General features: G+C 59.1%; 6 protein-coding genes across 7 annotated transcripts in view; 4 read left to right on the top strand and 2 right to left on the bottom strand.

Moving 5' to 3' along the window:
* Positions 1 to 1,714: 1,714 nt before the first annotated feature.
* Positions 1,715 to 3,425, top strand: SDRG_00356. Of its 2 annotated transcripts, XM_008605828.1 has the most exons (4): positions 1,715 to 1,863; positions 1,909 to 2,313; positions 2,361 to 2,858; positions 2,907 to 3,425. In XM_008605828.1, exons 1-4 carry the CDS (start codon positions 1,732 to 1,734, stop codon positions 3,324 to 3,326), a joined length of 1,455 nt encoding a protein of 484 aa, XP_008604050.1. In that variant the 5' UTR covers positions 1,715 to 1,731; the 3' UTR covers positions 3,327 to 3,425. The 2 variants fall into 2 exon arrangements, with proteins under 2 accessions (XP_008604050.1, XP_008604051.1); XM_008605829.1 differs by having other exon boundaries at positions 1,715 to 2,313.
* On the bottom strand, positions 3,305 to 5,009 carry SDRG_00355 (hypothetical protein). Its single transcript, XM_008605827.1, has 2 exons — positions 4,866 to 5,009; positions 3,305 to 4,811 (listed from the first exon to the last, which is right to left on the bottom strand). Exons 1-2 carry the CDS (start codon positions 4,960 to 4,962, stop codon positions 3,460 to 3,462), a joined length of 1,449 nt encoding a protein of 482 aa, XP_008604049.1. The 5' UTR covers positions 4,963 to 5,009; the 3' UTR covers positions 3,305 to 3,459.
* A 944-nt stretch (positions 5,010 to 5,953) lies between these two features.
* On the top strand, positions 5,954 to 6,724 carry SDRG_00354 (hypothetical protein). The gene is made up of 2 exons (XM_008605826.1): positions 5,954 to 6,432; positions 6,477 to 6,724. The coding sequence occupies exons 1-2, from the start codon at positions 5,980 to 5,982 to the stop codon at positions 6,648 to 6,650; spliced, it is 627 nt and encodes a 208-aa protein (XP_008604048.1). The 5' UTR covers positions 5,954 to 5,979; the 3' UTR covers positions 6,651 to 6,724.
* Positions 6,725 to 6,840: 116 nt separating this feature from the next.
* On the top strand, positions 6,841 to 7,467 carry SDRG_00353 (hypothetical protein). Its single transcript, XM_008605825.1, has 5 exons — positions 6,841 to 6,945; positions 6,990 to 7,047; positions 7,094 to 7,153; positions 7,199 to 7,246; positions 7,295 to 7,467. Exons 1-5 carry the CDS (start codon positions 6,893 to 6,895, stop codon positions 7,427 to 7,429), a joined length of 354 nt encoding a protein of 117 aa, XP_008604047.1. The 5' UTR covers positions 6,841 to 6,892; the 3' UTR covers positions 7,430 to 7,467.
* Positions 7,468 to 7,474: 7 nt separating this feature from the next.
* On the bottom strand, positions 7,475 to 8,615 carry SDRG_00352 (hypothetical protein; the record flags this gene model as incomplete). Its single annotated transcript, XM_008605824.1, has 6 exons — positions 7,475 to 7,621; positions 7,671 to 8,018; positions 8,073 to 8,181; positions 8,221 to 8,274; positions 8,327 to 8,437; positions 8,485 to 8,615. 6 exons carry the CDS (start codon positions 8,613 to 8,615, stop codon positions 7,475 to 7,477), a joined length of 900 nt encoding a protein of 299 aa, XP_008604046.1.
* A 923-nt stretch (positions 8,616 to 9,538) lies between these two features.
* SDRG_00351 (hypothetical protein) overlaps positions 9,539 to 10,697 on the top strand; it is a gene marked incomplete at both ends in the record, with an annotated part of 3,140 nt that continues 1,981 nt past the window's right edge. Inside the window, 2 exons of the mRNA XM_008605823.1 lie at positions 9,539 to 10,457; positions 10,507 to 10,669. Of these exons, the coding sequence (XP_008604045.1) occupies positions 9,539 to 10,457; positions 10,507 to 10,669 (1,082 nt within the window). The remainder of the gene's footprint in view (positions 10,458 to 10,506; positions 10,670 to 10,697) is intronic.

Raw genomic sequence — 10,697 nt, 5'->3', positions numbered from 1 at the left:
CTGCGTCGTTGTCGCATCCGACATGTTAATCGCCAAGTAATTCCGCGCATGCCCCCAGTACTCCCAAGGAAGCTCCATCGCCCATCCAAGCGTACAGGTGGCGCGCCTCTCTGCCGTCTACATGCGGCGCGGCTTTGGTCGACAACAGCTGCTTGCGACCCCCACATCGAATTGCACCGCTGTCGGACGTTGGAACCTGCTCGTCTCATGGAAAGCTTGCTGAAGTTCGCACGTCACTCACGTCGCTGTTGTTGTTGAAATGAGTTATTAACATGCAATTATATAGTGAAGATGGTGGACTTTCTAATGCGCTCATGAGGTTTGCCGGTACGTCACGTTGGGGGCGCTTGGTCGGGGCTCGGGATTGAGTGAGGAATGAGGTGGCGAGCACACCAAGGGTCGGCACGTAGGGCATGAAGCGACTCAGCAAGCGAGGGCACCACGGCGCGGCGAGCCAAGTGCCGGATATGCAATCGCGTGATAGTGGCGGCTTTGATCGCGAGCGCAGCAGCGGGAAGGTCACTCACGTCGCCGTGGTGTAGGACCGAGCACGACCACCGTTGCGGCGAGCGCAGAGCCAACAAGAGTCAGTCGTGGAGTGGGCGATGAGATTTACTCGGGAGACGCATGCTTGCGAGCGCTTGACGAGGTCTGCGCCTGTCGCTAGGATAAAGGAATGCCTCCTTGTACGAACTCTGCTCCAATATGGACTCGTGCCGACACTATCCGTCGTTGTCCATTGGGGTGTGGGAGTGGATCTGGCCATTGCGGCCGATCGCCAGCGTCGTCGAAAGCACGTGGGTTGCCGTTGGCCAATGCGAGCTCGCCGCGCTGACGTCGCACTGGCCCCAAGTACGTCACACCATAGGATGTGGCCTCGACAAGCGTTGAGTGAAGCACCGAGAGCTCCATGAAGGAATGTCTTGATGGCGCCAACGCCTTCGTATTTATGCAGCGATTTTATAGGTGTTGCACTAAACGCGTATTTATTCTGAGAGGTCGTATATTCTCAAGTCCGTCTCGCATCTTGTTTGGTCGTCAGTACTGGCAAGGACGGTGCAGTGCGGCCCACATACACGTCATGTGAAGCAAGACGCTTCTTTCGTGCAGCTCTCGACTAGCTCTCTCGACTACGCTCTCTTTCCAGTACCGATCAGCTTTGTGCGAGTGGCGTGTGTTTCTACCAACGTTGCCGGTCGTCGATTCCAGATGCCAAAGCCCACTCGGATTAGTCGCCATCACATTGAATGACTTGCTTTTCATACATTGTGCTCTGGTGGAGTCAATAGACAGTTCGTGCTATAGCCGCGGCAAGCTCACCCAAAGCGTCCGCTGTTGAGTTTGGCCAAGTATTTGGGATGCGAGTTAGCCAAATTACAGAGGCGTCTAATGTGGTACAAGCCAGTACCCTTGCTGCGATCAACATGACGCAATAATCTTGCTGCGTCACCGTCCCGCCAGATTTCACCAGAATTCGGACGCTCCGGCCACATTGCCTCACGCTTGATGGGGTGCTGCTGTCCACAGATCGCAATCGTCGTCCTATCCCCGGCGAACGATCAGCCCAGGACGACTCATCGCCCGCGGGGGTGGCGCCATTCGAGACACTTGTGAGAAGATCTCGGTCGTCTGAGACAGTGTGGGTGCGAAACCTCCAACAAATCATATCGCTCGGGTGTATCTTTTATGCGCGCAAGTTGCTCACTCTACGAAATCCACATTTGCCGCAGCATGCCAAGCAGCGTCCGTCTCGAGAGCCCGCTGCAGTCGCTCGAGTGGGTGGAGCCGACGCCGACGCCGTCGGCCTGCGCGCTCTGCCAGCGCGCGTTTCACTTTCTCCGGCATCGCCACGTCTGCCGCATGGTAGCCCATCCTCGTGCGCCGTGTATATCATCCATCGACCTGTAGTGCCAAGGCTCGGTGTGCAAGCAATGCTTGAGCAAGAAGCCGCCCAACTCGGTCAAGCTCTCGGGCCGCTTCGCCAAATGCTGCCACGAGTGCTCGCACCGCCGCAGCGCGCCGTCGCTGCCAGCCTACGACACGCCATCGCCACTGCACGCGACCGAGCGCCAGCGGCTCGCGATGCTGCACACGGCCTTGGACGTCATGAGCCTTCGACCAGAGGCGTTTCAGCAAGGCCTTGACGCGCTCTGCCACTTTGCGGCCGACGCGTTCCATAGCCCAATCGTCGCCGTGACCTTTATGGAGGCCAACGTGCACGTCTTCCAGGCCGCGGTCGGTGTACGCAGCCTCCCGTGCCTTCCGCGGGCCGACGCCCTCTGCAACGTCGCGATTACGTCCAAGCACCTCAACGTACGTCGCCTTGTGATCTCTTCTGCTTGCCTTCACAGTCCATGCAGGTCTACGTCGACTTGGCGGCCGCGCCCACCAAGTACGCAACGAACTCGTTCGTGCTGGCGCACGGCGTCCAGTTTTACGCCGGCGCGCCCATCTTAGTCAACGACGCCGCGATCGGAACAGTGTGCCTCATGGGTCCGTCGCCGCGGCGGCAGTGGAGCGACATGGAGACCGACCTCCTCCTCCTCCTTGCGCGGCTAGTCGCCGCCGAGCTGCTCAACATACCGCCAATGGGGCGGGTACCGCGTCGCAACTGCGCAACGCCGCGCGAGATGCTACTCCTCCGCGGGTCCGAGACCGAGAACCACACTGCCCACGCGCGCACATTGAGCCAAGCACGGACTAGCGCGATGCTGTCGCCGCGTCCGCACTCATTTTCGTCCGCGAGCAGTCTCATGCTCGACCCGCGCGACTGGGTGCCCAACCATGCGCGCAGCGGGTGTCGCGTCTGCCGCCGCAAGTTTTCATTTCCATTTCGACGCAAGCACCACTGCCGCATGGTACGCGCTTCGAACCGCCATGGCGCATGCTTTTAAACCTAACCCTAGTGTGGCGAAGTCGTCTGCAACGGCTGCTCGCGCCTACGCCCGTTCGTCTTGCCACTGCAGTCGCACTCGGTCCAGATCCGCATTTGCTCGGAATGCCACGTGAGCCGGCCACCGGACGTCCCGACGTTCTCGCCCAACATTCGCCTTGTCCATGCGTCACCGACGGCCGACGACTACCTCGTCTTTGCCCGCGACGACGCGCTACTGAGCATGTGCCCCAAGCAGCGCGCGTCCACCATGTACCACAACAGCCTCGAGGTTGAGAAGCTCGCCCGCGCGTTCGCCGAGCTGGTGTATGCACCCACAGCGTACCTCACGCCGGCGTCGGATGCGATGGGTATGTGGATGACGCTGCCGACGCCCGAGGCCCGGCGCACGATCCAGCATTTGCTCTCGGACTTGCTATTTCTCGAGCACTAACTAACACGGTCATAGAACCAAGGGTTAAATGTCGCAGTGGCCGCATCGTAAGTCAAGGCATCCTTGTTACCACACGCAAAATCGAGGGAAAAATCGAGGCAAAAACGTAGCAGTGGCGGGATCGAACCGCCGACTAGGCGGTGTCGACGGTCGTGGCTTCGTCGGCAGCGACAGCGTTCGAGCGCAAGGCTACCATTTCGTCGGTGGCCTGGCGCACATAGTCCTCCGTCATCTCAGACACTGGCGCAAATGCCAGGCGACCTTCGCACTGGAGGGCGTCCCAGCGCTCGCACGGGCTGCGAAGCATGTCGTCGACCATCGCGCGGCAGAGGCCCCAGCTCCCCCGGGCGATTTCACCAAGGAGCTGCGCACGCGTCCACTGCGCGTCGCCCCAAAACACATACACGGTTGGCTTGGGCGCTCCGAGGACCTCGAGGTTACTGGGCTTGACCTTGATGCCGTCGGTTGAATTGACGAGGCGGACTTGCCACCGCAATGCTTTCGGGTCAAACTTGAGCGCCATGCCGAGCTCGCCGTTCATCTCGGGGCGCGAGACAAGCCCTTGGATGCGCACTGCTTGCCCCGGCCAGAGCGTAGAGTCTGGTACTGGAGCAAAGAGGCGATAGGTGTGGAGAAGGGCGTCGTCCAGCGACGGAAGGAGCGTGTACCCGCGCAGCGCGCCGCCGAGGACGAGGCAGGTCGAGATGCGCTGCGGGTCACAGGGCCCGCCGGCGAAATGCTGCACTTGAATCGTGTCATCGAGCAAGGACCGGCGCAGTGTCGGGTAGGCGAGCCCGAGCCGGCGAATGGCCGACGCGACCGCCTCCTGCGCCGCGTCCAGATGCACTAGCGGGCGCGAGATGCACACGGCCGTCACGTGGTCGTCCGCGCACGTTGCGAGCGAGTCCTTTTGCTGCAGATAGAGCGTCGCGGGGGGCGTGAGCGCGGCCATTGCGGTCGGAACGTCAGCAGGCGCGACGCCGTCGAGCGACCCGCGCAAGGTCACCACGTACAGCGCGCCGTGAAAATGCATTTCAAGGCGGCTCGGGTCGTCCGGGTCGGGCGTCAAGCGCCGGCGAAAGTTGTTGAGGAGCGCGTCGTTGGGCAGCGAGAGCTCCATTTCCCCGCTGTCCGACATGAGCTGGCTGATGAGGTACACACCGTGGAACCAAAAATCGTAGCTGCTCGACGGGCGGCGCCGAATGCGTGGTTCATTGTCGGCGTTGCGGTCGGCTTCGAGCATCTCAGAAAAGCCAGGGCTCGCGGCGATGAGGCGGTGCGTCTCGATGAGCGCCGCAATCTCGGGGCCAGTAAAGGACGCCATGAGCTCGGCGCGCGTCGGTGGCGGGCATGTGTAGCGCGCAAGGCAGACGTTGCAAATGTGGTGGCGCTTGTCGTCCGTGTAGAAGGCGGGGTGCGTCGGCTGCGAGACGAGCACCATGCGCTGCCAGCGCCGGAGGCAGTCGAGGTGCACAAATTTTTGGCCTAGCACAAGGATCATGAATCATCGCCGGCGAGGAGGGCACGAGATAGGCGCACCGCCAGAGCACTTGCACGGTGAGATGAGCGGCCCGTCGGCCTCGTCGCCAAAGCAGTAGCGGCACAGCACCTCGTCGTCGTCGCCGTCGTGCCCCATGTTCGCTTCTGCGTCCACGTGTGGATCTTCCCAGATTGCCGTTCGGCATTTCAGCCAATCACAGGCGGCGAGGCCCTGGCTTCTGGGACAGGGGCACACGTCGAAGAAGGAAGCCACCGTGGCTGCTGCTGCGTTGCACAGATTTGCTTTGTTCTCTAGGTCAAGGCGTCATCGTTGTTTGCGCACAAGTCTAATTCAGGTCGCTTGCTCTATACATTTTTGCTCCAAGTAATCCTTGCGCTGGAGAAGAGAGCCTTCCAACGACCCGATGACGAGTGCGTTGTTCTCGAGGAAGAGGCGAGAACGAGACCGAGATAGCAGCACGGCCCATGCCTGCATTATTTGATGAGGAAGAACAAGCTTTGACCTCCGAGGTCCAACGCCTATGATGTTCACAACCTGGCAAACAGAATTAAATACACTGTTTTATATCGAACAACAACCTGCTCTTCCTAGACATATACAGTCGCAAGTGGGATCGTTGCCTCGCACAGCAGCATAGAATCCGTCTTCTATCGAGACGGCCATACACTCCTGCACGCTCGACGAAGACTGCGATCGCGAACACTGCAACGAGCCGGATCCACTGTATCGGCCCGACCCGCCAGCATTGCCGCACCAAACGTCCAATTCGAACCTTTTGCCAGCGGTTTTCCCAGCGTTCGAATATGGCCAAGATCGCCAACCGTCGGGCTTGCATCCCCGCCCTTGCCATTTGAACACAACGACCCAGCGAGTTTTGCGTCGGGTACACAAAACAAGATCGAGTTTATATACATAGGTTATACACTGCACCGACTGCTCTTCCTTCCGCGGTCGTCGTCGTCGAAGAAGTCGAAGGAAAAGGGGTCGAAACCCCCGCCGCTTCAGGCACACAAACCCCGCGAACATTAGCGTGTCGTTTCCCGTTGACTGGGCCACTGTATGATACGTATCCGGAGGCTATCTGTATCCGGATTTCACTCTTTTATCCGGATCCGTCAAAGATACAAGCGTCGATCAGTTGCCAATTGAGCCATGTCCGTGCAAGCCGAGCAGATGAAGGCCAAGGCCAAGGCGTGCTGCGCGAGTCCAAAGGGCGTGATCACGTACCTCTGGTTCGTCATTCTCTTCTTCGCCGTCATGTTCTGCCTCGGCGCAATCGTCTTTGCGGCCAACAACAACCAAGATGGCATCCAGTACAGCAAGAGCTTGGGCTTTGCCGGGATTTGGATGATGTTCCTCGTCATCGCGCTCTCCATTGGCGGTACGCTCGTCATGCGCAAGTACGCGTCCGCGCTCTCGGTCGGCTTCTTTATCGGCGTCGTCGTCATGATGGCTTTCAACATGCTCTCGCTGAGCGTGCTCTGCTCGGGGGCCGCGTACATTGCACGCCTCGCCAACAATGGCACGGAAGAAGCCAACCCGCGCGGGCCCGTGCACTCGGACGAGGCCTCGGCGGTCTTTTCGTTCTTTATGTTTGTGCTCTACGTACGTAGTCTGGTTGTGTGCAAAGCGTCACTGGTTTGCCCTAGAGCGTCTTTGCGGTCGTCTTGATCAAGCACCGCGCAGTGGTCATCAAGGAAGGCTCTTTGAGCGACCTTCCGGACAAGAACATGCTGCCGGTCGCGCCCATGGGCCCCTCGTCGCCCAAGGTCGCCAAGCTCGACGAAGTGTCCAAGACGTCGGCGCCGCCCGTCAGTGTTTAAGCAACATTGACCAAGCGGACGCAATTCTTCTTATTCAAGCGGCGTAATATAGCTTGCATTTCATATCTGCCGGATCAGTTCTTAGGTGCATCGAGTATATATTGGTCGAGTTTGTAGTCGGTTGGAAGATATCAAGGCGAAACAACTCGTCCGAACAATTAGTTGCTCAATGCCATCATCCATTAAATACGTGCATCACTAGTCGTAACGGCGCCGATCTTTCAAGGTCGCACCATCAACGCATGGCCGAGCCATCGCCCGAAGCGCAAGTGGAGCTCGACACGGCCAAGCCAGGGTCTGGCATCCTCCGTTACGTCTACCTTCTTGATGCTGCGGTAGAGACGGCGTCAACTTTCCAAGGCCGGGCGACACGGTCCGCATTCACTACAGCGCCAAGGTAGCTAGTGTTGCGATGCACTCGACGAGCTATGTGTTCGGTGTAGCTGCCCGACGGGACTCTCTTTGACTCGACGCGCAACCGAGGTCGGACTTACGAGTTCCAGGTCCTTTGGTCGAGCGACGAGGGTGTTGAGAATGCGCGATAGTAGGTTGGCGCAAATCAAGTCATTCGAGGCCTTGACAGTGCCATCGTGCGCGTACGCAGCTAGCTTTGGCGCGCTTGTATGGTCTCACGTCATTGCTAGATGAGCAAGGGACAAATTGCGCGCCTGCGCATTCCGCCGTCGATGGGGTACGGGGAGCACGGGTACCCCCCCGTGGTGCCCCCCAACACGGAATTGTTTTACGAAGTCGAGCTCATTGTCTTTTCTTCCCTCTAAGTTAGTGTACACTCGTCGTCTATGCTACTTGCTGCTCGTTTTCTCTTACTCTGCCCTTCGAACCGGTGGCGTTGGGGACGTTGGCGACTTGGTCGCTCGGACAAGACTTGCACCGCCGTCAGCCGTCAAGAGCGAGTTGAGGTACAGTCGCTCGACGGGGACGGGGGCCGTCGTTGCGCGCGATGTAAAGGGCTAGTACAAACGTTGTCGATACATTTTCGACAACAGGATACAAGTATACCGTCGGGACAGCGAGAATGACGGGCGTCGCGGGCGAGTACGGCTCGGTGCTGTCGAGCGTCGCACCATGCGGGGCACAGCCGATGCCTTGGAAAGCTGCGGTCTTGGTGGTGCCGGACGCGAACGTCAAGTCAAAGTCGCCACTGACCCATTTTGTCGGCGACCGGTCGCGCCACTCGGGAAAGACTGGCGGCTCGGTCCACGTCATATCAAACTTGTCCGACTCGAGCTCCGTGGACGCAGGGTCGCGCACGACCGTGTTGTAGCGCAGCGGAGCTTGGATCTCCTTGGGTTTGTGGCGGAGTCGAAAAGGCGACTCGATCGGGTTGGCATACTTGTCGTGGTGAAACTAGAAGACATTGGAAATGTTGCAGCAGACCAAAGAAATCTATCCCATGCGTACGACGGCGGTCGGGGTGCGAAACGGGGACGTTGTTGTTGCGGGCGGGGCGGTCGACAGCGCCATTTTCTCCCCCCCGCCCCGGAATTTGCGACCTCGCGCCTCGTAGTTGCTACGTTCGTGTAGACCAGTTGTCTACAGAATAGCCTACCCTGCATCAATGTAGCGGGGCTGCATCTCTTTGGTCGTGTCGCGCGGCCATATCCTACACCCACGTTTTGTTCATAAAGATCGTATTGGGTTGTGTGTGTCCATACAGTGGGTTGGTCATGGTCTTGGCGTGGATGCCATAGTCGGTCGTCCAATGGGCTGGCGTTTGCTGTACAAATTCTTGAACGCGCTCGTGGTACCCCGCGTACATGTCGGCGCTGGTCCATATTCCGTCAATTCGATATGGATAACATGGTTCTCGTACGTGGATTTGCCGTACAGCCGATGCACGCGCTTCTCCTTTGTCGACGGCGACTCGTCCGCGAGCTTCTTTTGCAGCTGCGCGTCGTGGCGCTGCCGCTTCTCCTGCATGCGCTTGACGTCGAGCGAGAACATGCGGCGCCTTCGTGTTCAGTACGCTCAAGAGGCGGTTCAAGCGACCATATAAATAGCTTGCTGCTCCAGTACGTCGTGCCACTTTAGGAAGCATCGCGTGTGACGGTATGCAGCGTCGCCCTTGCTTTGATCCAACGCTAAATCATACTCCGCCACATCGTCTGGGTCGGGCTCATTCTGGCGCGAGGGCTCGTGTTGACCGCGTTGAAGGTGCGTTGAATGGAAGGGCACGTTCCTTTGGCTCTGGGGGCAGATCCCATGGCGCAATGCCATGCGATGCGTCGGTATCGCTTCCACTGAGGGCACTGTTGGTGGAGTGCTCGTTGGTCGTTCTCTAGAGCATGAGCGGAGTGCGCCCCGTCCTTGGACGCGGACGACGCGGGCCCGACAAGATGCTTCAAGGGCGTCACTCTCGTTTGAGCCGAACTGGATGGATACTACTATTATATAGAAGCAGGCTAAACAACGGTAGCCGTCCAACAAAGGTGGCCGTGTGGCATGAAAAGGTGGATAAATACACTGTAAAGCTACAATGAAATGTCGGATAAAATACACTGTAAAGCTACACGTTGGCTCGTCGCGGACTCGCTTCTCCTACTGCATCGCGTCCGTTGGCGCGTTGGTATTTGCTCTTCCGCAGTGGCATAAGACATGTTGTTATTCTTCTCTGGCTCTAAACGAACTAAGGGCTCCTCCTGGGACTCCTCGATACTATAACAGCGTATCTGAAAGCGACAAGGTCGTTAGTGTTGAACAGCCTTTGGCGCCACCGCGTGCATGCGTGTCAACGGAAATTCCGCAGCACGTTCGGCGGCGACTGCGAATGAAGGTCGTTGTGTGGTTTCTATTTACCACCTTTCACACCGTTTACGCACCGCTTCCACGTGGGAAATCGAGGTGGTGGGCAGAATTCAAGCACGAGCATGGAACGCAAGCAGCGCTACGGCAGCATCCCGCTCTGGGAGCTCAGCAACCTCGGGACGTGGCGATCGCTCAACGGCGCCGTCGACGCAGACCCGGCGCCGGCGACGACGACGACGGCCGAGCCGCCGGTCGTGCGTGCCCACCTTGACGTCCGTGGCCTCACCTGCGGCACGTGCCGCCTCGAGTTTGAGGACGTCAAGGAGCAGCAAGCGCACTTCAAGACCGATCTGCATGTGTACAACTTGAAGCGCAAGTCCAAGGGCCTCGACTGCGTGACGCTAGCCGCCTACGACGCCTTTGTGGCGTCCCAAGCCACCACGTCGACGACGCCATTGGCGGCCGACAGCGACGAGGACGAGGCGCAGGATGTGTACCGGCATCCTCTGGACCTCTCAATCTCGAGCGACGAGAACGACAGCGACGATGAAGGCAGCGACGCCAACCTGCAGCGCGAGCCGCTGCAAGCGTTCACGGACAACACGACGCTCTTCAAGATCTACAACGCGTCGTTTCCGCAGTGGTCGGAGAAGGACAAAGCGACCTTCCAAGCGAGTACCGACATGGTGCAATGCTTCTCAACGGACCCTACGTACTACCAATGGGCAGTCTTCCTCTTCCGCGCAGGTCGGTTTGCCGGCGCCGTCTTCCAGAAGGACAAGGTGCTCGTGCACAAGGCTTTCCAGCGCTACACGACGCGCCGGAAGCAAGGCGGGAGCCAGTCGGCGCACGACGCCGCCGGCGGCAAGGCCAAGTCGGCGGGGGCGCAGCTGCGTCGGTACAACGAGATGGCGCTCCAGCAGGACATTTCGGAGCTCCTCACGCTCTGGAAGACGGAGCTCCAAGGCTGCAAGCGCATCTTTCTTGGGTCGGCCAAGACGTCGCGCGGTCTCTTCTTTGAAAAGACGGGTTTGCAAGCCGGTGCGTCTCGCGAGGCTATCGGCACGCCACTTATCCTACCCTCGATTAGATGACCCTCGCATCCGCAAGGTCCCGTTCGGTACGCTGCGGCCAACGTACGACGAGGTCTGCCGCGTGCGCTCGGTCCTCGGCAGTGCCTCCTACGGGCCATTTGTCGCCTCCGTGTACGAGCCCAAGCCCATGGCGGCCAAAACACCGAAACAGAAAAAGGCGTCCGACCAGCCAACAACCGACGCCATC

Source organism: Saprolegnia diclina, assembly GCF_000281045.1.
Source record: "Saprolegnia diclina VS20 unplaced genomic scaffold supercont1.1, whole genome shotgun sequence".
Classification (NCBI taxonomy): domain Eukaryota; phylum Oomycota; class Saprolegniomycetes; order Saprolegniales; family Saprolegniaceae; genus Saprolegnia; species Saprolegnia diclina.
Note: the sequence above shows the minus strand (reverse complement) of the source record. Positions and strands in the feature narration are given on the sequence as shown.

Coding starts and splice junctions, on each gene's coding strand:
- SDRG_00356 (XM_008605828.1), top strand. CDS start 1,732: ATGCCAAGCAGCGTCCGTCTCGAGAGCCCGCTGCAGTCGCTCGAGTGG. Junction 1,864..1,908: donor ATCGCCACGTCTGCCGCATG/GTAGCCCATCCT, acceptor ATCGACCTGTAG/TGCCAAGGCTCGGTGTGCAA. Junction 2,859..2,906: donor GCAAGCACCACTGCCGCATG/GTACGCGCTTCG, acceptor ACCTAACCCTAG/TGTGGCGAAGTCGTCTGCAA.
- SDRG_00355 (XM_008605827.1), bottom strand. CDS start 4,962: ATGGGGCACGACGGCGACGACGACGAGGTGCTGTGCCGCTACTGCTTT. Junction 4,812..4,865: donor ACCGTGCAAGTGCTCTGGCG/GTGCGCCTATCT, acceptor TCCTTGTGCTAG/GCCAAAAATTTGTGCACCTC.
- SDRG_00354 (XM_008605826.1), top strand. CDS start 5,980: ATGTCCGTGCAAGCCGAGCAGATGAAGGCCAAGGCCAAGGCGTGCTGC. Junction 6,433..6,476: donor TCTTTATGTTTGTGCTCTAC/GTACGTAGTCTG, acceptor GGTTTGCCCTAG/AGCGTCTTTGCGGTCGTCTT.
- SDRG_00353 (XM_008605825.1), top strand. CDS start 6,893: ATGGCCGAGCCATCGCCCGAAGCGCAAGTGGAGCTCGACACGGCCAAG. Junction 6,946..6,989: donor CTCGACACGGCCAAGCCAGG/GTCTGGCATCCT, acceptor ATGCTGCGGTAG/AGACGGCGTCAACTTTCCAA. Junction 7,247..7,294: donor TTGACAGTGCCATCGTGCGC/GTACGCAGCTAG, acceptor CGTCATTGCTAG/ATGAGCAAGGGACAAATTGC.